We start from the raw sequence: 25751 nt of genomic DNA, 5'->3' as shown, positions 1-25751 counted from the left end.
ACTATTTGATGAAATCTGACTGCTTGATCAAACTACTGTCAAGAGAAAAAAAGTAATTTTCAGCTATTCTGAAAATACACCAAAACCAGTTGTCTTGCTTAAAATCAGAGATAAGAAATGCACCAAAACAGAGAAAAGAATTAATATTTTTACCTTGAGTTCAGACCTAAGACCTGCTACACCAGTAGCAGTATCTTAAACAAGAGCACATTTATTCCTCTTGCTCCTACATGCTGTAAGCCATCTTCAGTTACTCTAACTGTAAGATCTCCTCTGGTGCTAACTACATCATAGTGAAACCACCTCTTGTGTAGCAATAGATCAGATTTTAGAATCACTCACATGATTAGTAATTGCTAAAGCTACTCAAATATAAGAAACATTGCTCTGATAAGCAAAATCAAATAGTTTCTTGTTCTTATGCTTGAAAGGAAGAAAGCATGGTGTCTCACTTCTTGGCTTCCTTTAACTGTCTGAAAAGCAGAACCAGACTGAACTGTTTCTGCAAAAAGGAAGCAAGCAATCATTGGTTTGAGACATTACGTTTTCAGCATGAAGGAAGCAGCAAACAGGGACAAAATTTACTGTTGGGTGAGCAGGAGCAGCATTATGCCTATAGGGAGTTTTTCTTATTGGGGTTGCTTGTTTGTGGGGCTTTTTTTGCATAACATGTACAGATGACAACAAAAGGTCTGGCAAAGAGCTTGGAATGGATTAGTGAGCTCCCTTGTATTAACTCATTGGCAGGTTTAATTAGTGTGGAGTTGTAAGGCAAAAATCCTGACTGTGTATCAATGTATGAATGTAGGTACAGCATCAACAGATGCATTGAGCCAAAGCAATGGTAGCCTATAGAGAACATGCAGAACAATTCTCTGTTTGAACTGGAAACCGATGATAAAGAACACAGAGTTTTTAAAAAATTATTTAACAATGTACAGGAAATTGGTTTTCTGAAGCAGAGACAGTGACAAATTAGGACATCAATCGCCTTAAGCAGAAACCTCACATCTTGTACCTTTCCCTTGCCTTAAATAATGGTTTGGTAGCCATTTCTCCCAGAAACAAATTTCCCCTTCACCCTCTCCATTCCAGTATGACCACTAGAAGGTAAAAGGTACAAATCTGTTCCCTCATTTCTCTTATTTTCCTCAGTGCTTCCTTTCTAAAGAATCACTGGGCTAACACTGAAAAACCCCATCATTTTTGCAAACACCTCAGTCCTTTCCCAAAAACTGTAACTGGGTTTTCAGAATCTAACACTTGATGGATTCCTTCTAAGAATAAACGTTATTTTTGAAATATATATTAGTCCAGTGACAGATGTACTAGTGCATAGTGAGAAGGGCCATATAGTAGCAGAGATCATCATATAATAACTTGTATTTTAGTCCTCGGTCTTCTTTCAGTGTCTCCTTAGGTTTCTTCTCACTCTTCCTGTATCATGTAAATCCCTACCTCCATATAGAATAAAAATTCAGGAACAAAAATCTGAAAATGCTGCCACAGAAGCTAGGAGGAATAAGCTACATACAAAGACGTGCCTAATCAGCACAGATCACCTTCTTTCATCATACTCAGTCCTACCATTTAAGAAATGGTGATGAGCATGGTATTATTTAATTTCTCACAGAAAAAAAATCTCTTCTAGTCTCTTCTTTAAATGAATTATAATATGACTGACAATAATTCTAGAACAAAATTTGAGTTGGCACATGAATATCATATGCATTTTATGACATTACTGTAAAAGCACCATTTTTTGTCCCCAGTAAATCTCAAGAATGAACTCTATGCCCTGCAAGCCCAGGTCAACCAAAATAGACCCCAGGATGAGCTAGCTAGTCATTCTCTGTGACAACAGAAAACTTGCCAACATTTCCCCTCAAAACACTGCAGCCTTGCTGTGCACACCACATTTCAGGCAGTTTATTTCATCAATGCCATGAGATACTGAATTCTTTCTTCCACTGGGTGTACAAGCTCTACAAGGACAACATGCTGACCAAGTGAATGGAATTATGTTAGGAATTACTGGTATACGAGCAACATACATTCCTAAAGGTGAAAAAAAGGTGCTTGCTTTAAAACATTTGTAAGTTAGCAGAGAAACACTATGAAAGAGATTCCTGGGGTTTGGGGTGGGGTAGGAGGGGGAGAGGGGAAAATAATTGAAGTACAGTCTCTAAACATTAGAGTTGCCACAACTAATATTTGCATCAATTAACTTGGGAAACTGTTCTCTGGATCAGAGAGGAAGTACACTGAACCAGTACAGCAGAAGTTTTAAAGCACCAATGCAGCTGTAACAGCTAGTTTTTCAGGAAAGCAATTATTGTTCTCCAATTGCCTATGTGGTGGCAGAGGGAAAAACCCTGGCTGTATTGCCCTGGATTTCCATTTGAGATGCATCATGCAATATAATTAACAATAACAATACGAGGCTTCTCATATTTGCTTGTACGACTTTACATATCAGGGGAAAATACAGAATTTTATTTTCATTCCATTTGCCAAATTCATCAAAATGTTTCTCATGTTTGTCAAATGCAAAAACATTACTATGCTCTGTGATCAAATGGTCACTACGAGACGCACTGTATCCTGATGCTTTTGAGAACACCCTGTAGAAACTTTCTAAAAAGGAAACAAATTCCATGCCAGGAATTCTGAACTTTTATTTCAACCAGATGGCCTCATATTCATGAAGAAAGCATGCATATATATTGACTTTTCAGTCATTTCCCACTGTCATGAATACTGGGTTGATTTTTCTCTTGGAAAATGATTTAAGCAATGGGACAAAGGGTTTCTAATGAAGTACAACTATTCATGACACCTGTGTAAGTATGTGAAGAAATGGAAAAGTAAAGTTATGATCAAAGGGTAAATAATTTTGGCTTCTCCTAAGAGCTGAAGTCTCTTGTAAATACTACTTTGTGGTAAGATCACAAATACTTTTAACAAAACCTCTTTTTTGTGAAAATATTTCAGAATGCATCTACATATTACCATCGTACTTTAACAGTCAGAATTCTTGAGATGATTAAGCAATTTGTTTGCAGTCCATTTAGGAGTATTGTCTGTAAAAAGCTTTTCAAGTTTATTATCTGTTAATCATGTTTACCTTTTAGAGTTGCTAACTTTTGCTCATTCTCTTGGAAATAATCTAAGTCCTTACAGCTGCTGTAAGACTGACCTGATAATAAAATCTCGAAGTGCTCCGCAGAATGAGTTTTCAGATCTCAGTTTAAGTGTACGTCAAAGCATATGTACAGAATGATACTGTCCGTGAAGAACTGAGTTCCCATTTATAATGTAACCCAACAGCATAACCTAGATCCCATTAACAGCGGTATTTGAGCAATCAATCATCAATACGGGTCACTCCCAAACTCCTGAGACAGAAAGATCACCTCTGCTGAACTTTAAGTTTGCATATTGTCTGAAAAATGACTCATGGACTATTTAAAATCATCTTTTTCAGGGAAGTGCTCATGGTGTGTGCTCGGTTCCACCCCACCTTTTCTTTTTTTTTTCTTTTTTTAAAAGGTGGGGAGGGAGGTAGAGAGGGGGTTTTTTAATGAACTGCCTTATCCAGGTGATCTGCACTAACCCCAGTTTCAAAAACAAGTGAAGAAAAGTACGCTGCTTTGGTTTATGGAGTGCATTTTATAAAGACATCATAGAGAAAGGAATGCCAAATCTGTAAAGGAAATTAATCTGGCTCTGAGAAAATTGCTCCAAGCAATGCAGTTTGCTTCCCAGGAAATACAGACTTAATGCTCATGAATTATTAAGTTATCACATTGGCTAGAAGCCATGGGGGAAGATTACAGAGCTTACAGTAAGACTGTTACTGCAAACACTGGGTTTCCATAGAAACAGAAAATAGTGAAGATAAGTACCTGTCATTCCTCTCTACTGCATCACAGAAAACCACCACAATGTTAAAAACATTATTAAGGCTTGCAGGAGAAATGTAGCTAAACACCAATTACATTGTCCTTGGATTCTCATGAGTCTGCCACACTTGAACATTTGACACCATCATTAGTATTTATTTGTTATTTACATCATGTGATTTATATATTTGTGTTCCAGAAAGGAATACTCTCCATTAGCTTGAAAAAGTTTGTTTCAAAAAAAAAGTCATAGAGTGGGATTCCTTAGTCCCTGCCAGTGATCATGATTTTAACTAAGGAAAAGAAAGCCAGACTGACCCTGCCAGATGGTAGGTATGAAATGCTTTCACCATACCTGAAGGGAATACTTCTAATTTTGGATTACAGGTATAAGTATTTTATCACCATCTCTAACTTGGGAGAAGCTAGTGGTTCTGGTGTCTAATACAGCAGTTGTCTCATTTCATTCTTGCTCTACAAACCATATATCCCTGTTGCTTGGCTTTGCACCTGACAATTTCAGTCAGAGACAAAGAACAGGGTTTTGACAGTGAATTTTGCAAAAGAAAGAGCTCAGGTATGAAAAGTAGTATTAATTACACTAGGCCTTCCTACAGACAGAAAATTACTTGTAATTGCTTTCTCTGAGCTATGTAGTTCGCCTAAACATTATAACAATGGGTATTCGCATTCTGCCAGTCAAGACAGCAAAATTTCTTATAGCTGTATGTGTTCATGATACATTTTTGTTCTTTCTGAGAAGGAAAAGGGAAGAACATCATTGAATACCTGCAAGTAATTGATTTCTTCCATTTAACAACTAAAAAAATTGAAATACCCCTGTAGAAAAATCTGCATCCCTGCCTATTGATATGTCCGATCTGATCCCCAACCTGAAAAAAATTTTTTGGTAAGGAGGGTGGTAGTGGTGAGAGATATGAGATATGATTGATTTTTGTAAAAGCTCCTGTTTTATAGTAGTTTCATATTAGCAATTTTGTAGGAAAGAATGAACATCTCTAATAACACCACTTACCTCTCTACAGCAACTTTCATATACAAAGCCAGATAGTCATAGTTTCTTTAAAATATATAATGTTAACAGGAAAGGGGATAAATAGGAAAACCAAGGAAATGCAGATACGGGGCAGAGATCTAGGGAATGAAAGTCAGCCGAAGCAACCGGTAGAGCAAATGAAAAGTTGTTACTCCTCCTTCACCCTTTTTTAAAAATCTACACACATAAAATAAAACCCTTATAAAGTACTCCTTAGGTTACATCTGTCTCCAGTGATGATCAAACCTGTGTTTTCTAAAAGTTATGTATCAGCAAGTCTCTTTGTCCCCTGTCATATGCATGTAGTAGACTTCAGAGACCTACATATTTTCTACATTAACAAAAGTGACCAGAACAAGGGCCATGGCTGTGAACTGCAATATTCCCTAACGTTTGCTTACTAAATGATGTTTTTAAGGAACTCTATCTTGAGCAGAATCAAGAACTGATATTCTCCTTGTTACTAGTGCTGTGGATTACCTATTGCGCAAAAATCAGAAAAATGCTTTATTTGAAATACTAAGAACACAATAAACTAAAGTATAGGAGGAATTGATGGAAGATTAGCTATCGCAACAGATCAGACTGCTGGAAAATATGTAAAAATTAGAAAGATTTTTTTTTTCCATGACTAAGCAGAAGAAAACCTCATTAGTTGGTAAGCCTATTCCCTAGAAAAATTCTCTGAATAGTAAAGAAATAATTCTGAATGATACAAAGTTATTTTTTCCCAGCAGACAAATCATTATACTGACAGTGAATGAGATAACTTTTCTATTTTAAAATAACTAGGAGAAGGCTGCTATTAAAACCATAACAATTGGAAAGTTTACAATGTAATTGCACAATAAAAGTAAAATATAATTTTCTGCTTCCTAGCATAGCAACTGGCAATAGTGGTACACTATAATAGTTTAAAGCAATTAACAGGAAATAAATACACACACATCGTCACAGCACTCCCAGAGCTACTACCTAAAGAGAGAAGCAATGTAGAAAAACGACCTTGAGGTCAGTTCCATACTCTTGGAGAGAATGCAGTCAGACTTTTTTGCCACAGCTTTTAATGTGAATCTTTCCACGTTAAACTACATTAATTTCTTTTTCAGCTATTCAACTTCAACCATATTCATCTACCCAGTGACCTTGTCTTCCCTTCTTCTGAACTTATTAATGCTTATATAACGCTGTTTATTCTCCACCTGTCCCTGTCTTTGCCATTCTCAGCTGCCAAGCCTCCCTCTACCCAAGCAGCATCTGATTTCTCAGATGAATACAGTTTTTACAGCTCTGGTTTGGAGCATGTAGAGTTACTCTGTACAGGTGTTCTCCCATTAAGCATGCTGATCCTGTATATCAGAGCTTTGAGAAGACTCAAACCCCTAACTTATAGAGAACTTGTGGAAAATTTGCTATCACTTTTTCAGAAGTCTGCTTACTGTTTAAAATGAAAGTTCCAGATGATGATAATTGTCTATATTAGGAAGTGTTACAAGAAAATTATTCAAGAACAAATGTGTAAATGGGATGTAATTTTAGCTGCACTGTTCTTGCTAACATTTCTGAGCAGCTGATATACATTCCTACTGACAGTTTAATCAAGAAAATATGACTAAATGATGATGACAACTGTAGAACTAACTGTCACCAATAAATACACAAAGAGATGAAGGATTCCTGTCAAATTTGTCAAGATTACCTTCAGCAACTTGGTATACAGATTTGTATTCTGACATCTGAATTAGGAATACTGTGAGGAAAACTCCTCAAACACAGTGAAAATAATTCCCCTACAAATTCATCATTTCTAAATCCAGTATTTCAAAGTGGTGAATTTTATTCTACTCTATGCAGTCATGAACATTTTCTTTTTACAGCTCCCCCCCCCCCCCGTTACTATTGAGACCTCTATCAATTCAATAACACGTATGAGAAGGAATGGAAGTTTAAAGACACTAAAATGGGACAAGACTGTACAAGTGAGTAAGTAGCTTGAGAAAACTCTTCTAACGCACACATGTGTCAAACCAAAAACAGTTCAATCATGCAGTGGTAATTAACCTGTTTAGGAGGCCAAGGAGACAATAAGTTTAAAATAATGATCACATCATTCTCTAATATTTTTACACCTTTAGTATCTTAAGCTTTTACATGTCTGTCCAGTGTGGGTCCCGCACAGGGCCACAGGTCCTGCCAGGAGCCTGCTCCAGCGTGGGCTTCCCACAGGGACACAGCTTCCTTTGGGCATCCACCTGCTCCAGCATGGCATCCTCCACAGGCTGCAGGTGGATATCTGCTCCACTGTTAACCTCCATGGGCTGCAGGGGGACAGCCTGCCTCACCGTGGTCTTCACCACAGGCTGCAGGGGAAACTCTGCCCTGGCGCCTTGACCACCTCCTCCCCCTCCTTCTTCACTGACCTTGGTGTATGCGGGGTTGTTCCTCTCACATATTCTCACTCCTCGCTCCAGTTGGCTTTTTTTTCCCCCTTCTTAAATATGTTATCCCAGAGGCGCTACTACCATCACTGATTGGCTTGACCTTGGCCAGCAGCGGGTCTGTCTTGGAGCTGGCTGGCACTGGCTCTGTCGGACACGGGGGAAGCTTCTAGCAGCTCCTCACAGAAGCCACCCCTGTAGCCCACCCGCTACCAAAACCTTGCCACACAAACCCAATATGTCATATCACTTATTACCAATAGCAAAAAGCAAGGTTGTGTCTTCTCTCATTTTGCCTATTGCTTTTCCATTTCAACACAAAAATAGACGTTTCAAAAATTACCAAATTCCTAGCACTGTATTGAAAATTGGCTGCTGGGTAGAAGATACATTTCTACGTGCCCAGTATTTTAAAATCACTGTGAGTCTCCATTTTCTCACATTTCTGCACATGTTTTACCTAGCCAACTGCTGAGAAAGAATGTGAAGGTATGTGAAAAAACGTGAAAAGGCAACTCAACAAAACACAAGGAGATACTTTAAAAAGGGATAGATGCTAACCTTGTTAATACCTCCACATACTCTGAGGTAAGAATCAAAGAAGCAAGAGAAAAGAATGAGGCAATGAAGCTGCTTTATGACCTTCAGAAGATATTTTTTCTTTCTTAAAGGAACAAGGACTTTCTCTGTAGTGCACCTAACCAATAAACGTTGATTCACATTAGAAATGCTACAAGGAGTTATAGATTAACCATTGAAGGATAAAGCCTTGCTTCAGAGCAGACACATGGTTCTCTACCCTGTATCTTGTCCTAGGCAAAGAGGGACAGTGTGGAATTTGGAATTCTAGGGTAGAATCTTAGGGGGGGAAAATATTCTCCCAACATATCTTTTCCTTATTACAATCTCTAGTCAAAATAAGCTTCCATCATGATGCTGCCAGGAAACTACCAGCTGATTTAATATAAGACAAAATACTTCTATCTAATGGATTATTTTTAAGAGTAAGTGGGATCATTATAACAACTCAATCTTGTCTAATATGTAACACAGGCCACACACCGTTTATGTTAATATATACCTTTGGGTTTGTTTGTTTGTTTGAAGGAGGGAGACAGAGGGGCCAAGGCAGATGTTTGGCTTATAAAAATATGCGTTTTGTTATTCCTTTTTTTCCCCCCATACCTTCTGATTATTTTTTGTACAAGTATTTGCTATCCCTTTCCTTACATTAGAGTTCAAATGATTTATACCTATGATGCATATCAGGACATCAATCTATAGTACAAAACAATGACATATACTCTGGTAGTACACAGTATTTCAAAACAAAATTTTGGACAGGTATCTTACATTAGAGCAAGCATCTCTTGGTAGCAAATCATGCCCTGCCCCCATATTTGAAAGACTGATCACACTCTCCAGTCATGTCTACATTTATCACTTAAGTAAGAAAAAATAACATAACATGGTATGTGCTCACTGTGTAAGGCTACAGTTATACAGCATAATGCCATTTAGGGAAAGCCCAAAGGCACAATTTAGTACAGAGTGAAAAAACACAGGTGTGAGATGCTAATCAGTCCAGGTTAATAACTACCCAAATTATTACTACACTGTTACTGTGCTTTTCCTACATTCTCCTCTCATTGCAGTGCTTCACACTCCCACAAACTGGCTCTCATGAATTATTTTAATTCCATTACTCTTTTTTTTCCCTTCTCTTCCCCCCTCAGAAATGAGTATTTTGTTTTCTAAATAAAATTACTTTAAATTATAACCAGAGGAAGAAATTCTACTAATTCTATCTGGATGTTTCTCTTATACTGACAACAAAGAGAAAGAATAAAGGTATGAAGAAAGAAAAAATTAACAGTAAATTTTTGAAGGATGGACACCTGCAAAAGGAAATGAAAGGAATGGCTTGAGATGAACAAAAAAAAAATACCTGAAAGGTGAAAAGCTTAGATAACTTTTTTTATTAGGTCCTGGAGAAATAAAATTAAAAAGAAAAAAGGAAATATGAAAAAACTTAGTGGGTAGACTATTGGCTCTGTACTCGTGCACTCAGAGAGGCTTTATAGAAATGAGACCCCTCCAGAAAAGTGCAGGAATTTGCATACATGAGAACTAGTCATAGCTTTCAAGGTCAATAACTATACAGCATCTTTCCTCTCATTTCACTGTACTGTAAGATAAATGGGTCATCAGTAGATAGATTTATATATGCCCTTTAAACCAGACTGTCATCTATGATCCTCAGAAATTTCCCACACATTAAGAGTCTTAAGAGTCCAGTTGGGAAGTACTTAAGCAGAAGGAATATGAGGTTCTGCATTTCCAGGTATATTTATTTATCTGCTTCTCCATAAAAAGTTAACTCTTTCTCCCACCTCTCACTGACAGCATTCATAAATTCACTGAAAGCTGCCCAGACACTACAAAACGGTCAAACAAAATCATGTTGAAATACACAGGAGACAAGATCTACATGATGCACCTGAGGGTACCCTCACATGAGGAATAGACAGTAGTCCTTTCTAACAGTGAACAACCATCCCACTTCCCCACCCCACCCCTCCAGTTCTATATCTTCTCATCCTGGACTTTTCTTATCTTTCTGTTATTTGGACAGGCCCCATATAAGATGTGTCAATTTTATTATTTAAGAAAAAATAATCTTTTATTTGATAAGGATTCTTCCAATTACATTTCAGTAGAATACACACCCATCTTGTTTTGCCTTCTCTATAGCATTGAAAAAAATCCAAGGCATACTTAGCAGCTAGAAAATAACTAAATGGATCAAAGCGGTGCCTTTCGTAATGTTATTTGATCCTTCTTATTTAATGGAGAATCACACTTCTTAGAACAAACTCAGTTTTGTTGGAAAGTGATACAGACAGGCTTCTACTTCAGCCAGACACCTGAATCCAAGTCTCCAGAAGAATTCTCGTATACCAGGTCAGATAACAACAGAGGCTTTGAAGACTTCTTGATGATTATTTCAGGATTCAGAGCATCCTAAGGATTCACAACAGGAAAAAAATGTGCAGGAAAAACTGACAAACGTAAACTTGCCTTTTTACATAAGAAAATAGGGAGTTAGATATAAAGTAAATTCCCTGGTTACCTTTTGAGTGTAGACTTACTCACCACTACCATACTGCATATCCCATAAAACTTTCCCCTGCCAGTGGAAGACATTTCTTTTCCTCTCAATTTCTCTGTCTGCATAGCTTCTCTGGATGAACGCCATATTCCCTCTGCATACCCTACTAACAAAGTGCCGAGGAACCACACAGTCGCTGAAAATGCTACAGTACTCTAAGTTTTAAATATCTGCCACACTTTTGGGAGAGACAAGTGTGGATTCTGTTTACTAACAATAATTTTTACCTAGATAGAATTTATGGATAAAATGCTTAGTTAAAAACACCTGCAGTACTGAAAAAGTTACAATAATACAGATCCACAGAATGCACCATGAAGACCATACTAAGTATTCCCCACGGCTTTGTCAGCATCTCAGTTGGCTTCCACCTTTCTTTGGGTAAACTGAAATCTTAATTTCTGATAGGAACATCTTTGGTTAGGATAGTTGCTGCCGCTTCTTTCCTCTTCTCTGCTATCAAAATTGGTGCATTCCTGTGAGGAAGAAGTCAAGCAAAGGTGCCAGGAGACACACATGGATGACCAAAGAGCTTCTAGAGAAACTCAAATGGAAGAGTGAGGTTCACAGTATGTGGAAAAAGACACTGGCCACTTGGGAGGAATACAGGAATGTTGTCAGGGTATGCAGAGATGTCACGAGGAAAGCCAACACCCACTTGGAATTAAATCTGGCAAGAGATGTCAAGGGCAACAAGAAGGGCTTCTTTAAATACATCAGCAGTAAAAGGAAGACTGGGGAAACAGTGGGCCCACTGCTGAATGAGGTGGGTGCCCTGGCGATGCAGGATGCAGAGAAATTGGAGTTACTGAATGCCTTCTTTGCCTCTATCTTCACTGCTAAGGTGGCCCTCAGTCATCCCAGCCCTGAGAGGGGAGAGAGAAGATCTGGAGAAAGGAGGACTTCCATTGGTTGAGGAGGATTGGGTCAGAGATAACCTAGGCAAACTGGATCCTTGCAAATCCATGGGCCCCGATGGGATGCACCCGCGAGTGCTGAGGGAGCTGGCAGGTATTCTCCATCATCTTTGAAAGGTTGTGGAGGTCAGGAAGAGATGCCTGAGGACTGGAGGAAAGCAAATGTCACTCCAATCTTCAAAAAGGGCAAGAAGGAGGACCTGGGAAACTATAGGCCAGTCAGTCTCACCCCCATCCCCGGAAAGGTGATGGAGCACTTCATACTGGAGGTCATTTCCAGGCATAGAGTACAAGAAGGTTATCAGAAATAGTCAACATGGATTCACCAAGGGAAGATCATGCTTGACCAACCTGATAGCCTTCTATGATGGCATGACTGGCTGGGTCGACGAAGGGAGAGCAGGGGAAGTTGTTTATCTTGACTTCACTAAGGTGTTCGACATTGTCTCCCATAACATCCTCACAGACAAGCTAAGGAAGTGTGGGTTAGATGAGGGGACAGTGAGGTGGATTGAGAACTGGCTCAAAAACAGAACTCAGAGGGTTTTGATCAATGGTGCAGAGTCTGGTTGGAGGCCTGTCGCTAGTGGTGTTCCTCAGGGGTCTGTGCTGAGTCCAGTCCTGTTCAATATAATCACCAATGACCTGGATGATGGGATAAAGTGTAACCTCAGCAAGTTCACTGATGATACCAAGCTGGGAGGAGTGGCTGATACACCAGAAGGCTGTGCTGCCATCCAGCGAGACCTGGACAGGCTGGAGAGCTGGGCCGACAGGAACCTCATTAAATTAATCAAAAGCAAGTGTCCTGCACCTGGGGAGGAACAACCCCATGCACCAGTACAGGTTGGGGGCTGAACTACCGGAAAGCGGCTCTGCTGAGAAGGACCTGGGAGTTGCTGGTGGACAACAAGCTGACCATGAGCCAACAATGTGCCCTTGTGGCCAAGAAGGCCAATGGTATCCTGGGATGCATTAAAAGCAGTGTGGCCAGCAGGTCGAGAGAGGTTATCCTCCCTCTCTACTCTGCCCTACCTAGTGAGGCCACATTTGGAGCACTGTGTCCAGTTCTGGACCCCCCCGTTTACGAAGGTCAGGGAACTGCTCGAGCAAGTCCAGTGGAGAGCTACAAAGATGATCAGGGGGCTGGAGCATCTCCCTCATGAGGAAAGGCTGAGACCTGGGTTTGTTCAGCCTGGAGAAGATAAGACTGAGGGGGGATCTCATCAATACTTACAAATATCTGAAGGGTGGGTGTCAGGACGATGGGACTAGGCTCTTTTCAGTGGTGCTCAATGACAGGACAAGGGGCAATGGGCACAAGTTGGAACACAGGAAGTTCCACCTAAACATCAGAAAAAACTTCTTTCCTGTGAGGGTGACAGAGCAGTGGAACAGGCTGCCCAGGGAGGTTGTGGAGTCTCCTTCCCTGGAGACATTCAAAACCCGCCTGGATGCATTCCTGTGCCCCCTGCTCTAGGTGTGCCTGCTCAAGCAGTGGGGTTGGACAAGATGATCTCCAGGGGTCCCTTCCAACCCCACAGAATCACAGAATGGTAGATCTCCTCAAGGGAAAACTACAGAATAAAAAAAAGTAACCTCTTCTTTTCCTATTGCACACACACCCCTTTTTTTTTTTTTTTTTTTTTTTGTTTAAGTAAGCTTTCTCACGTTTCCTGGGGCACTACAAGGTAATGTGGGGAAGCGTACATTACTGTACTTCCCATCCTTCACAGTTCCTCAAGTAATATTTCCAGAGTACATTTTCATTAACCTTAAACTTTTCTGGCTTTAGGTTGCATGTCTATAATACAGGCTTTTTTACACACCATGTACATTTAAAACCTCTCAGAATACAGTTGTATCAAACTCTTAACAAGGTGTGTTGGGAGCATCATACAGAGATACATTACAATAGCACAGAGTAGAAGAGAAAGCAGTTCTTAAACTGAGTGACATCTACCTATCCATACATACTTTCTTAATTTTTTCTAGCTGATCACTTCTGAGTAAGATTGTTATACATGAAGAAAAAACGCAATATTCTGGAAAACTTCTAAGGAATTCATCTGTTTCTTTGTTTTCAAAAGCAAAATAAAGATAATACCATGAAGACATTGCAAAAATAGGTACATAGGTTTTTATAATTAGGCAGAATGGAATAATAACTGTTAATAATAAGAGTTACATATGCAGGAAGGAGAAAATAGAATGTGTATGGTGACTATGAGACCTAAGCTCTTCTAAGTTAAGAGCTGATTATAAGGCAGATGGCACAAGAGCAGCAAATTAGGAGCAACTAAACTTTTGAGTACTGCTCAATGCAAACCAAAGAATATACTTTCAATGTCTGTCTTTGTGCACATATTACAAAAAAAAATCAATAACAAAATCTTGAATTTCATTACCATGTTATTGTAAATGTTCTTTGCCACCCACCTCTACTGTAAATTTACACCTAAAAATAAGTACAGCCACCTGTTGCTACTACTAAAATTGTTTAAGCTGGAAATATTCATTACTTTAAGAAGTCACTGTTCTTAGTTACCTTTTCCTCATGTCACATCATATACTGCCCTACTGAGCATTTAGACCATGTTTTCCTTTGTCTTCCATTTGCTGCCAATGTACCTACAGAAGCTGTGTGTGCATATGTGTGAGTGCGTATCTTATCTCTCTCTGCATTCAACTCCAGTTGAGCTTTCACTTTTCTAATTCTGTCTCTGCATGCCCAGCCAATTTCTTATTTCTCCCAGATAGCTAATCTGATGCATCTCCTTGACTGTCTCCGTGTTGGAATGGACCATCCTTGTACTCCATCGAATGCAATACCAAGATAAACTGACAGCAAGAAAAGACACTATGCAGAAAGAAACAAACAAAAAAATAAAAAACCCAGATAGTGCTGCATTCTGACTCAACAGACCAGATTGTAAGACCTTCTCATAACGCTATGTATTAAAGAGAGGAGGTCATCAGCAAATGTATACCTTCTACAGACACCGTAGAGAAAATCTGGTCTCACAACAAAAAGGTCTTGAGTATATTCTGTGTGAGAAACATAAGCGTGGACTTCCTCTGTCAAAGCTATCAACACTACCACGGCTACTTACCATATCTTCCAGAATCTCCAGTCATGAGGAGGTCTATTATAATGGGCATGGTAAAGACACAGTAAGTAGGCAGACAGAGGAGTTACAAACAGAAATATGCATGACACTACTTTCCATGCATAAAAACTAATTAGGCCCCAGTTTTTCTGATTAAATCACATCAGAATTTCTTTTTTCTTCTATACACTCTCCATAATTAAGGATATTTCTAGACAACAAGAAACTTCTAAGCCTAAGTGGGATAAAATAGTGTAACTGGTAAAACGGTGCTAGAAACATCTGTTCTAGTTTAAGATATTAGGAAAAATTTCTTCACTGAAAGAGTGGTCAGGCATTGGAACAGGCTGCCCAGAGAGGTGCTAGAGTCACCATCCCTGGAGGTATCTAAGTCATGTAGATGTGGCAATTCAGGGCACGCTTTAGGAGACAGGGTATTGTTGGGTTGACAGTTGGACTTCACGATCCTAGAGGTCTTTTCCAACCTTAATGATTCTATGATTCTAAGATGCAGTCAGAATAAAAAAAAGCTTTACATGTTTAAACATAAATTTTATTTTAAAATTATTGGAATGTTATCCTTTTTCATACTTAGTGGATTCTTCAAGCTCATTTTCAGAAAAAATTGATATGCTTTTGAATGTGTAGTTTTTGAAGTTATGCATTATTTTATGCATCTGTTAGTGAAAAAAAAGCTGCTGTTAAGGTAGCTAAACCTCACTGCTTTACTGAATTTAGTTTATTTCTGCCTATCAGAAATGGTATTTTCACTGCAGCAGGTCACTGACATGTAATTGTCGTGGTTTAGCCGGCAGCTCAGCCCCACACAGTCGCTCGCTCACTCCCCCACCGGTGAGACGGGGAAGAGAATCAGAAGGGTAACGCTCGTGGGTTGAGATAAGAACAGTTTAATAATTAAAATAAACAACAACAACAAAAATGCAATGGAAAGGAAAACAATGAGAGGTGCAAAACCCAAGGCGGGGGAGGGGGGGAAAGGGGAATGAACCACCAAAACAAACCACATGTGACGCAGCTGCTCGCCACAGCTGCCCCCATTAATATACTGGTCATGGTGTCACATGGTACGGAATGAACATCCCATTGGCCAGTCGGGGTCAGCTGTCTTGGCCATGGCCCTGCCCCTGCCAGCCTCCCACCAACATGAACGGAGCGCGGGAAGCTGGAAAGGTCCCTGACTACTACAGGCACTACAGTGAAGAGACTTAACCCCTTCTCAGCCAAAACCAGCACAGTAATACAAAGAGCTAATTACAGCTCTTTGCCCATCAAAGCATTATTACATATATTTAAATATGCCTGAACCACTGTACTACTACTCCTTGTTACTATTATTTTCTTTTTTTTAATCACTGGCAAAACCCCTTCTTAAGCCTTTTCCACTCAATGTTTATATCCTATGCAAACTGCAGCCCAAGACAATTCATCTCCTATTGAAGCAATTTCTGAGGTCTTCCACAGCCATGGCAGCAGCTTGTCCCTTCCTCTTCCTTGCAGGTTTCCTCATCTAAATAATTTGATATTTTGCTGCTTTGTGGTATGAGTTAATTAACTGTGAGTAATTTTGTTTTGTTTTGATTTGTCATTTGCACCTTCTCCTCTTAACAGCTATTTTCTGTTATTTCTCTCAACAGAGGAATTATAGGCATGCCCTCTTAACTACATCAAAACAAGCATTTCTCACTTAGTGGAGGTGAAATAAACATGATGTAGTATCAGATTAGGCGTTCTTGCCATATTCTGCAAAAAATGATGTTCAAGTTTCCTAACTAAATGGTGGCAGACACGTATTTATAAGTCAATACAAATCAAGTCATTACAGCTTTCTAATATAGGCCACTTTTTTAGTGGGATGTATTCTGAAGAGCTACAAAACTGTTATCACTCTACTCTGAACTTTCTTGGATGAACATTATTCACATAATGTTCTTCCAAAGAGAGCAAAGAACATTTTGGGACTTTTTCCTCTGCTTGGAACAAATCTAAATCTAATTTGCTGAAAACTAGGACAATTTTGACCACAGTAGCTAATGTAGTCTGTGCCAACTGTCAGGACAAGCCTTAATCAAAACTCAAGAGTACCCCACAAACATGCTGTACTTTAGATTAGACCAAGCTACACTTACTTAATTTAAGAGACAAAATGCATATACTGCAATACTCTTCTACATATTGTGATGTTTTCAAGACATATGCTTGTAAAGGAAAAGCACAGCACATATCATATTTGCTAACATTAGTACCAATTACCTCAATGTAATGAGCAGCAGTTGTCCTGACTAGACGTAGGGATGAATATGAATTCTTTAGTTTATATTGATAGCAACAGAGTAACGTAAACAAGCTATATTGTAACATGACTAAGGCAAGGAGTGGATGAGAGTTCAAGAGCTTCAATTCAGCACCCAAACAGCAGTCCTCTTTCCAAAACAGTCATACAGCGTGGCCCTGCCATTATTAGTACTTTTAAACAAGAGGCCTAAGAAGGCAGCTATTAAACACTAAGATCTTCAGTAATGTGTGGGGGCCAAGTCAGAAACCTAAGCAAAATTCAACTGTTCTGTGCCTATAATGCTTTGCTTATACGTAAGCACTAAATTTCACATACAATGATTAGTATTACTGATATTCTCAGGTATGTATTGCAGGGCTGTCAACTTATGATTTACCACCTTTCTCCTTTCAGTTGTGTCACAAGAGTAGCTCAACATGTTTTCCTCCAATGTATTTGCTTTGTTTATTTTTTTTTCCTAGGAAGCTTTTTAGTTATTTGATACAGTCCTACCTGATCTGCTTGCCTTCTCGAACATCATATAAAGAAAAAAAGACATCTGTGTCTTCTCCAATTGTATTGTAGGTGAAGCTCTTTAGACTGAGGAAGAAATGATGAGGCACTGGCATACGACAAGCTTCCCCATGACGCTGACGAATTGTATCGACCTGATTAAAAGCAGTGACAATTATTTTTAGTTTTTCACAAATAAGAGACATGTGACCAACTTGATAATTTTAACTGAGATTCTGCTATCCTCTCTCCATCAAGTAAAAGCTTAATCTCAAATATATTCTACCTTAGAGATACATGCCAGATTGTTTTCTTGCTCTATTTTTTCAGCTTTTGATTTGAATAGTTAAGAAATTAAAATGACCAAGTAAATATGAAATAAATGGTTTATGCATTTGAAATCTGTTTTCATCCAGTAAACCAAGTTAATCCTATTTCTCATTGTCTTGATTTTAGTACTGAAAAACTAAGTATAATAAGATGGCGCTAGGGTGGACCTTGATAGTTTCCATTTAAAGCAGATGGACATCAAAGTATTTTTAAGGACAACTTTTGTTATGTTATTTCTTTTCAGCAGCTGCAATTCATTTATGGACGTCATTTAGAACCAGGCTTCACAGGTTAATATGCCCTGCTGGTATAACAAAAATAAATCTTAACAGTTGATATCACAAGCAACCAATAAAGTCAAAACCAGAAAGGTTTACATTTTTACTCAGTGTATCAAGACCTATTTACAACAGCGAAAACTAGGGTGGAGAAAAAAAAGTATAATTACAAATAAAATTATTCTTTAATTTTTATATCCCTTTATATCCATTGTATGCTGATCTTTATAAGCAGGTTGCATGAATATCCTATGCTCACTAAGCTAGTCTCCTCTGAATGTGTAGACAAGTACATACTAACAAAGAATATCTTAACATTTTCAGACTTTGAACCCAGATTTGTACTACTTGAAATGAATTCTGTTCTGGATTTTAAATTAAATCCAAGTAAATCCTCATCCTTTAAAGACAGGTATCTGTGGAAGCACAGTTCTTCTGGAAAGATTAGACCCAGATTCCATGACCAGGAAAGGATTACGATGCTACATAAAGGATACATGAAACAGAAGCCTACTAAGTCACACGTTAGCAGGTGAAAAGATGACTCACATGGGCAGACTGAGGCTTTTGATATTACTACAGAAGTTGATCTTTTAAGAACAAAAGAGCTAAGGAAAAGAGGCCTATACTGGAGTTGAAGAAGGACCTTAATAAGGTAATTACTTGAGTATCTTATAAGGAAGTGTTCTATGGGTAAGGACTTACCCAGTGATCTCCATCATACCTCTACATACATTACCAAACACTTAAAGGCAATAAAAATTTGTATGTAGGTGATGTTTACCTGTGATGTGCTCTGCTGGACACTGTGTCTACTTGACAAATGCTGTGGAGATACAAAATAGTAAAATTTAAACCTTTTTAAAAGAAAGAAATATTTACATTATATTTGTGGAACATTAGAAGATTATTACCCACTTTTCACTGCCTTTTTTCGCTGTAGATCATCACTCACAAGACCACTAGCTTTCCTAAAGGCTTTTCTCAGTTAAGCCATTTCTTAGCCTAACTACTTGAATTTACAGGTGGTATTTACCTTAGCCTGTAATGAAAATGGCTGTCACAAGCTAGACAGAATTTCCAAAACTGTAAAAGCATTTATTTTCAAAAAGTCCATCACCCTATACTGTATAATCTATGTGTTCTCTTCCTGAATGGGGGATACCTCACCACTAATACTCATCTACCAGTATGCTGTCTATGAAAAGGTGCATTTGTTAAAAAACACAGACATCAGAAAGAAGGACGGATTTTAGATTTTGTTTAAACTTCTTGCTCTGATCAAAAGATGAAATCCTGATAAATGGCTAAGGACTCTTCTATAATTTCAGCTGGCCAACACCTATAAAGAAGCATCAGTATAAAGAGCTACATCTCCGAAACGGAATTCGGGGCATGATCCTGTATTTAAAGCCCTTTATGCTAAAAGGAGATGTTATAATCAGAAAATGGACTGCAAGTCTCACTGAACCAATTTAATCTCCAAAGGGAGATTTAAACACTACTCTAAACTAAAAAGGTTTCAGAGAGCTTTAAAAACATCATTCATTCTGCCATGCCTGTTCTACACACATTCATCTTAACATTAGCATTGTAAACTGAAATACTAACATTAATACTACCACATATTAATAAATATTGTCTTCACTCACCCCCATCGCTCTCCTTTTATTACATACCCAGCAATTTATTCTGACCAAACATACACACTGTGTAGCAGGACCAGCATGATCTGTTGATAACCTCATAGCTTCAAGGGAAGTGAAAGTAAAAGATAGTCCACAAAAATGTATTCAAGCAATACTTTTTCCAAACTACACCTTTGTCTTTCACACCGAACAAAAATAAGACTTTTTACCACAAAAGAGATAATCTTCATAATGAGACTAAATTAAGAAGATATCAAGTTAAATGGCATATTTTGACATCTGTTTATATTCACAGTTATAAATACACCCTCCTTCACACCATCAGCAGAAGAAATAATGATCTCCCACTCCATTGTTTATCTAACTACTGTATTGTCTTCTGAACGTTAAAACCCTTTAAGTTTAGGCAGCTGATTTGCCTATTCAACCTTTCTGTCACCTGCAACCACTCAGAATCAGCTGGCATAGGAATGACCAGTTATTTAAGCTGCTCAAGCTCTCCTGGCTTCTTTTGACTAAAATTCATCTCTAAATCCAAGCAAGAAAGTGAGAGATAACTCAACTGACAGATATATGAGAGATAGTTCGGAGACCTACAGTTTCCTCAGCAAATACAGCTTCTTACAGTGTGCATATTTAGGTAAACCTGTAACAATAAGTGACCAAAAATCAAGTTTTAAAATTTTTCACAATCAAAAGACTAGACTTCACTAATTCACTGCTTTTATGCTTCAGGGCTATGCTATTATGATACAGACAACCACTGGCTGAGTTAATTTTACATACCCTTGCCTCTGGCTAGGCAAAGTGTCCAAAGCGTAGATGCTCTCTTGGAAGCCATTTTTGGGTACAGGAATGAGACGGTGACTGAAAATAGCCAACACAGACTTACCATGGGTAAACCATGCTTAATCAACCTAACTGCCCTCTCTAGGGTAAAATGACCAGATCTATAAATGAGGGAAGACTAGTGACTGCTGTCTATCTTGAGTTCAGCAAGGCCTTCACCACAGTCTTCCACATCATCCTTGTACCCAGGTTGTGAAGCTACACCTGGATGGGTAAACTAATTATATTGCTAAAAAGCCCCCAACAAATAGTGGGGATGTCAGGCTCAAAAGGTAGTGGTTGATGGCATGTATTCTTCAGAGGTCTATCCTGAGACCTATGCAGTCTAATAAATTCACAGATGATCCTAAACTGGGGGCAGCAGTCAATGAATTCAAGGAGAAGGCCTCCCATTCAGAGGAATCACAGAATCACAGGTTGGAAGGCACCTCAGGGATCATCTAGTCCAACCTTTCTGGGAAGAGCACAGTCTAGACAGACAAGATGGCCCAGCACCCTGTCCAGACGACTCCTGAAGGTGTCCAATGTGGCCGAGTCAACCACTTCCCTGGGGAGATTATTCCAATGGTTGACTGTCATCACTGTGAAAAATTTCCCTCTGGTGTCCAATCGGAATCTCCCCAAGAGCAACTTGTGTCCATTCCCCCTTGTCCTCTCCATGTGACTCCTTGTAAAAAGGGAGTCTCCATCTTCTTTGTAGCTGCCCCTTAAGCACTGGTACACGGTGATGAGATCCCCTCTAAGCCTCCTTTTCTCAAGGCTGAACAAACCCAGCTCTCCCAGCCTATCCTCATATGGCAGGCTTCCCAGTCCTTTGATCATCTTGGTGGCCCTTCTCTGGACCCCTTCCAGCATGTCCACATCCTTTTTGTAGAGCGGGGACCAGAACTGTACACAGTACTCCAGGTGTGGCCTGACAAGCACTGAGTAGAGTGGGATGATGACTTCTTTCTCTCTGATGGCGATGCCCTTTTGGATGCAACCCAGCATCCTGTTGGCCTTCTTGGCCGCAGCAGCACACTGTTCGCTCATGTTGAGCTTTCTGTCCACCAGGACCCCCAGGTCCCTTTCCACAGAGCTGCTCTCCAGCCAGGTGGATCCCAGTCTGCACTGCACTCCTGGATTATGTTTTCCCAGGTGCATGACCTTATAATTCTTCTTGTTGAACTTCATAAGGTTCTTGTTGGCCCAACTGGATCTAGGCAATCCAGAGGAATTGGTTAAAAGGAACCCTATGAAATACAGTAAGGACAAATACAAGTCCTGCACCTGGGACAGGCTAATCCTTCCATGGTACAGGCTGGGAATTGACTGGCAGGGTGCTGCTAAACAGCAAGCCAAACATAAGTCAGGAGAGCACTCTGGCAGCAAGGAATTTTAACTGTTTCTTTTAAGAGGAATGTAACCAGTAGATTTAGAAAAACATTTATTCCTTTTTAATCAGCATTCAGTAAACTACATTTGAAATACTGCACCCCATTCAGCAAAGGGCCACCAAAGCAGCTGGGAGCTAGAGCACATGCTGTATGAGAAGAGATAGAGGGAATGCAGCTTTTTTTAGTCTGGAGAGGATAAGGGTTGGAGGTCACCTGATGGCAGCCTTCTAGTAACTATGAAGTTGTCATCAGGATGACACAGCCAGGCTCTTTACAGAACTGCACAGCAGCAGGACAAAATACCAAGGTTAAACTACAACATGGAATATCCCAACTTTCCAGGAAAGAAAATAATCCCATTAAGGCAGTCAAGCATTCGAGCAGGGACCCAAACTTTTTTTTTTTTTAAAGAATTTCAAGATCCAATCGGACAAAGCTCTGAGCAGCCTAGTCTAAATTTGGTGTTGACCTTGCTTTGAGCACAAAATTTGACTAGATCTCCCCTGAGGCCCCTTCCAATCTGAAAAGCATTGTGAGGTGATGCAGAAATAAGACTGTTAAGTAGCTATCCATCTTCCTAAAAAAAAAAAAAAAAAAATCAGTTCTACCTTTATTTCTCTCAAAAGACAGTTGCCTGTTAAGATTGTGCAAACTTCAACAGATAAGATGATCCATCGCCATATATCTTTCTCCATCCAAGTGCTTCCTGATGCTTAAACTGAATTCTTGCCATTCTAACCTAGGGCCACCAATTCTTGTCTTGTCCATCATTAGCATGAAAAGACATTAGCATGAAAAGATTAACGAATTAATCTTGTAATTCCAGTATAATACTCAAATCTTCTACAAAACCACCTAAGCTTGTAGCATCCCAACCTGTACTTAAGAAGCAACAATCGGCTGCAGAAGTTAAAACCTTGCATTTGTGATTCTCACTTGTATCTTACACTTTTCAGATAATTTCTTCAATTTTTCTACATTATTTTGAGTTCTGATCCTTTCCTCCCATGTACTACCACTTTCAACCTTGTGGTATTAGCATATTTAGTAAGCATAATTCCTATTTCATCATCCAGTCATTAATGAAACATGAAGCACAACAGAATGGAGGATGACCACAGGAAATTAAACTGATTCATCCCTCCTCCTATTTAACCAATTATTGATAACCATTCTTCACCACTTTCTTCCTGAACATGGGTTTTCTAATTAGCTTTGTGTTTACTTTACAGTAATTTCATCTAGCACTAATGACCTTAGGAGAATTCCAATTAAAAAAAAACAATTAAAATCTTTATGAAAATCTAAATATGGTATCAGCTGCTTTTCCTCTATTCACTAGACTCATTTATGTTCTGAAGTAAATTAGAGCTTTTAAAAATTGCTTATTCTGAACAAGTTCACAGCCACTATTACTCACCTCCTTGCTGCAAATAATTTGATTTTTTTTTCTTTTCCAGCATTTTGTACAAGTTGGGAATGATTACTAGCTGCTCTGTAGAGGAATAGACAGGGATCGGCAACCGGAAGATCACGGGATGTGATGGAAAGATAGACTCCTCCCCATAGGAGTGGCAGGAACAGGAAGCGCAAGAGCTATATAAGCGTGTGACGCAGTTAAATAAACGGACATTTTGTATCCATCATATCGATGTCTGTGCATCATTGTCCCCAGGGTGGGTAGAGCCCTGTGTCCCGGAGATATGCGGCCCAAGATAAGTTCTCCCATAGAAGAGTACAGCAACACTGCTCCTCCTCCTCCATCACTTTTTTTAAAGGTATAAAGTATGCTTGCCCTTTGCCAGTTTTCTGGAACCTTACCCATCTTTCCAGTGATTGTCACTGATGTCCTGGTATGGCTTCTCTAGATATCCCAAATGGTATGTATATATTTCTAAACTCCCTGGAACTGATACCTACTTTATAAACTCCCCCACCGTTCAGGCATGACTCCTTTCACTTTTTCACAGGTATCATTAGTGATTTGACACAGTTTACCACCTTACCAGAGGTTGAGGGGGGTGAAAAGAATGCCATGTTATTTTCTTGCATCATGTACCAATTGGTTTCCCCTAGTATAAAACTTTTTCTTTAGTTTCCCAGTTACAATCATTTTATTTATAGAAAGCTGTTTCTCAATACGATTGACAATATTTGCTTGTTATATCTTAATTTGTACATTGCCTTTCTAATTTTTCTATTTACCCATTTCTGCTATTCTATTATCCTTTTCTATGCTTCTGTTCTTCTATACTTGCTCTTGGTAATCTTAATTTCCCTTTCTTTCACTCCAGTGACTGAAGGCAATGAAAAATTCTTGATTTATCCAACTTGGCCTCTTAGTATCTTGTGGTTTTGGTTTTAATTTACTGAAAGAGCTATCAATTCTCCTTACATCTTTTTTCCCCATCACACTTGCTTCTTATGATATCTTATCTACCAGTATTAGTTTTTATTGTTGTTCTTCCTCCTTCCTTTCCTAACGATGCTTGATAAGCAAATCCTATCATTACCAAGTCAGTCTCAAACTGCTTTCTATCTTCATATTCTCAACTGACTTCTCACTAGGGCTTAGAACCAAATGTACACAAATCTGTCCTCTGGCAATCTGCTTCGTTAAACAAACAAACAAAAACTCGAAGAGATTTTGTGAGCTTCCTGCACAGTTTGTGTCCAGTTGGTTTCCTTTTCTAGCAGAGTTCTGAGCAACTGAAGTCCCTATTTTCAAGTTTTGTAACTACTTATTCTTACCAACCTCATCTTCCATCTGAATAAAAAATAAGCAATTATGAGGTTATGGCAGCATTACTTTGAAACTTGTCTATTTATTAGAAGCTCTGGTAAATGTGGCATTTTTTTCAGATGGTTGAGAGACATGGCTAAGATCTAGCAGTAACAGAGCCAACAGTTGTGCCTTTCATGCACCTCTTAAATTAATCCTGAAGATACATGCATCAATCAATACACTTATAGAATAGCTAGATATATTTAATCACCAGGTTTGAACATTTCTGATTTTTGCAGATGCCTCCAGACGTTTGTGTCTTGTAATCCCTTTCACTAAAAAGCACTATCGAAGTGTTTGTGACTTTGTGATGGCCTTGCGTTGCTAAATGACAGCTTCAATTTAGTGGCAACCTCCAGCACTGAGCTTGGTGGCAGAATTCTGACAACATGTTTTCCCCACAATCTCAAAATGTAAATTTTAAAGAAGTGTTCTATCATATTAGTTAAGATCATGAACACTGCGATACAGAAAGGGCAATTTGGTTTCCCTCATGAGTAAAGCAATGACTTCTGACAAATGCTGTGCATCCTGAAGCTACTAGTATTTAGCTTCGTAATGAGTAACCTGGAGAAACAGGATGTACAAGGCCTCAGAGCACCACAGTTCTGACAAAGAGATGAATACGGTAGTCATACAGTAGTCACAAATATACTTAGCAATGAAAAAGGAGAGGTATAAAAGATTATAAATTTTTAAAATTTAAAATTTACCAAGAAAAGTAATGCTACGTCTAATGACTCTGTATAAAATGCCTGAATTTGTTGTCATAGATATGGAAGTCTAATGTGTTACCTTGTCCATTGTTCTGCTAATATGAGACTGTTTGCTATGCTACATTTAACATTCTACAATCCTGCAAATATGAAAAAGTAATTAGGCTCTCTCAACTACTCCCACAAGATTATTTTACAACATAAAACCTCACTGCTCATTTGAGAACCCATTAAGTATTCTGCCAGCAGTAAGGAGGATTCTGTCCCTGGGTTTTTTATAAAATATTAAAACCAAACGCACACCCACATTAAAAAAAAACAAACCCTAAAACAACAACAAAAACCCCACCAATATCCCCCTCC

At 38.8% G+C, this 25751-nt stretch overlaps 1 protein-coding gene across 14 annotated transcripts in view; it reads right to left on the bottom strand.

Annotated features, from left to right (window-relative positions):
* The window catches only part of DOCK3 (dedicator of cytokinesis 3), a 221679-nt gene that overhangs the window by 111818 nt on the left and 84110 nt on the right, over positions 1-25751 (bottom strand). For all 14 annotated transcript variants that reach the window (XR_012661094.1, XM_075096446.1, XM_075096433.1 and 11 more), the window contains exons 8-9: positions 18798-18839; positions 17406-17560 (exon numbers count right to left, since the gene is read on the bottom strand). Coding sequence is in view for 13 of the 14 variants with exons in the window: in XM_075096446.1 (XP_074952547.1) it covers positions 17406-17560; positions 18798-18839 (197 nt within the window). In the remaining variant the exon portion in view is untranslated. The remainder of the gene's footprint in view (positions 1-17405; positions 17561-18797; positions 18840-25751) is intronic.

Source organism: Phalacrocorax aristotelis, chromosome 6 (assembly GCF_949628215.1).
Source record: "Phalacrocorax aristotelis chromosome 6, bGulAri2.1, whole genome shotgun sequence".
Taxonomy (NCBI): Eukaryota; Metazoa; Chordata; class Aves; order Suliformes; family Phalacrocoracidae; genus Phalacrocorax; species Phalacrocorax aristotelis.
This window is presented reverse-complemented; position numbering and strand designations above follow the sequence as displayed.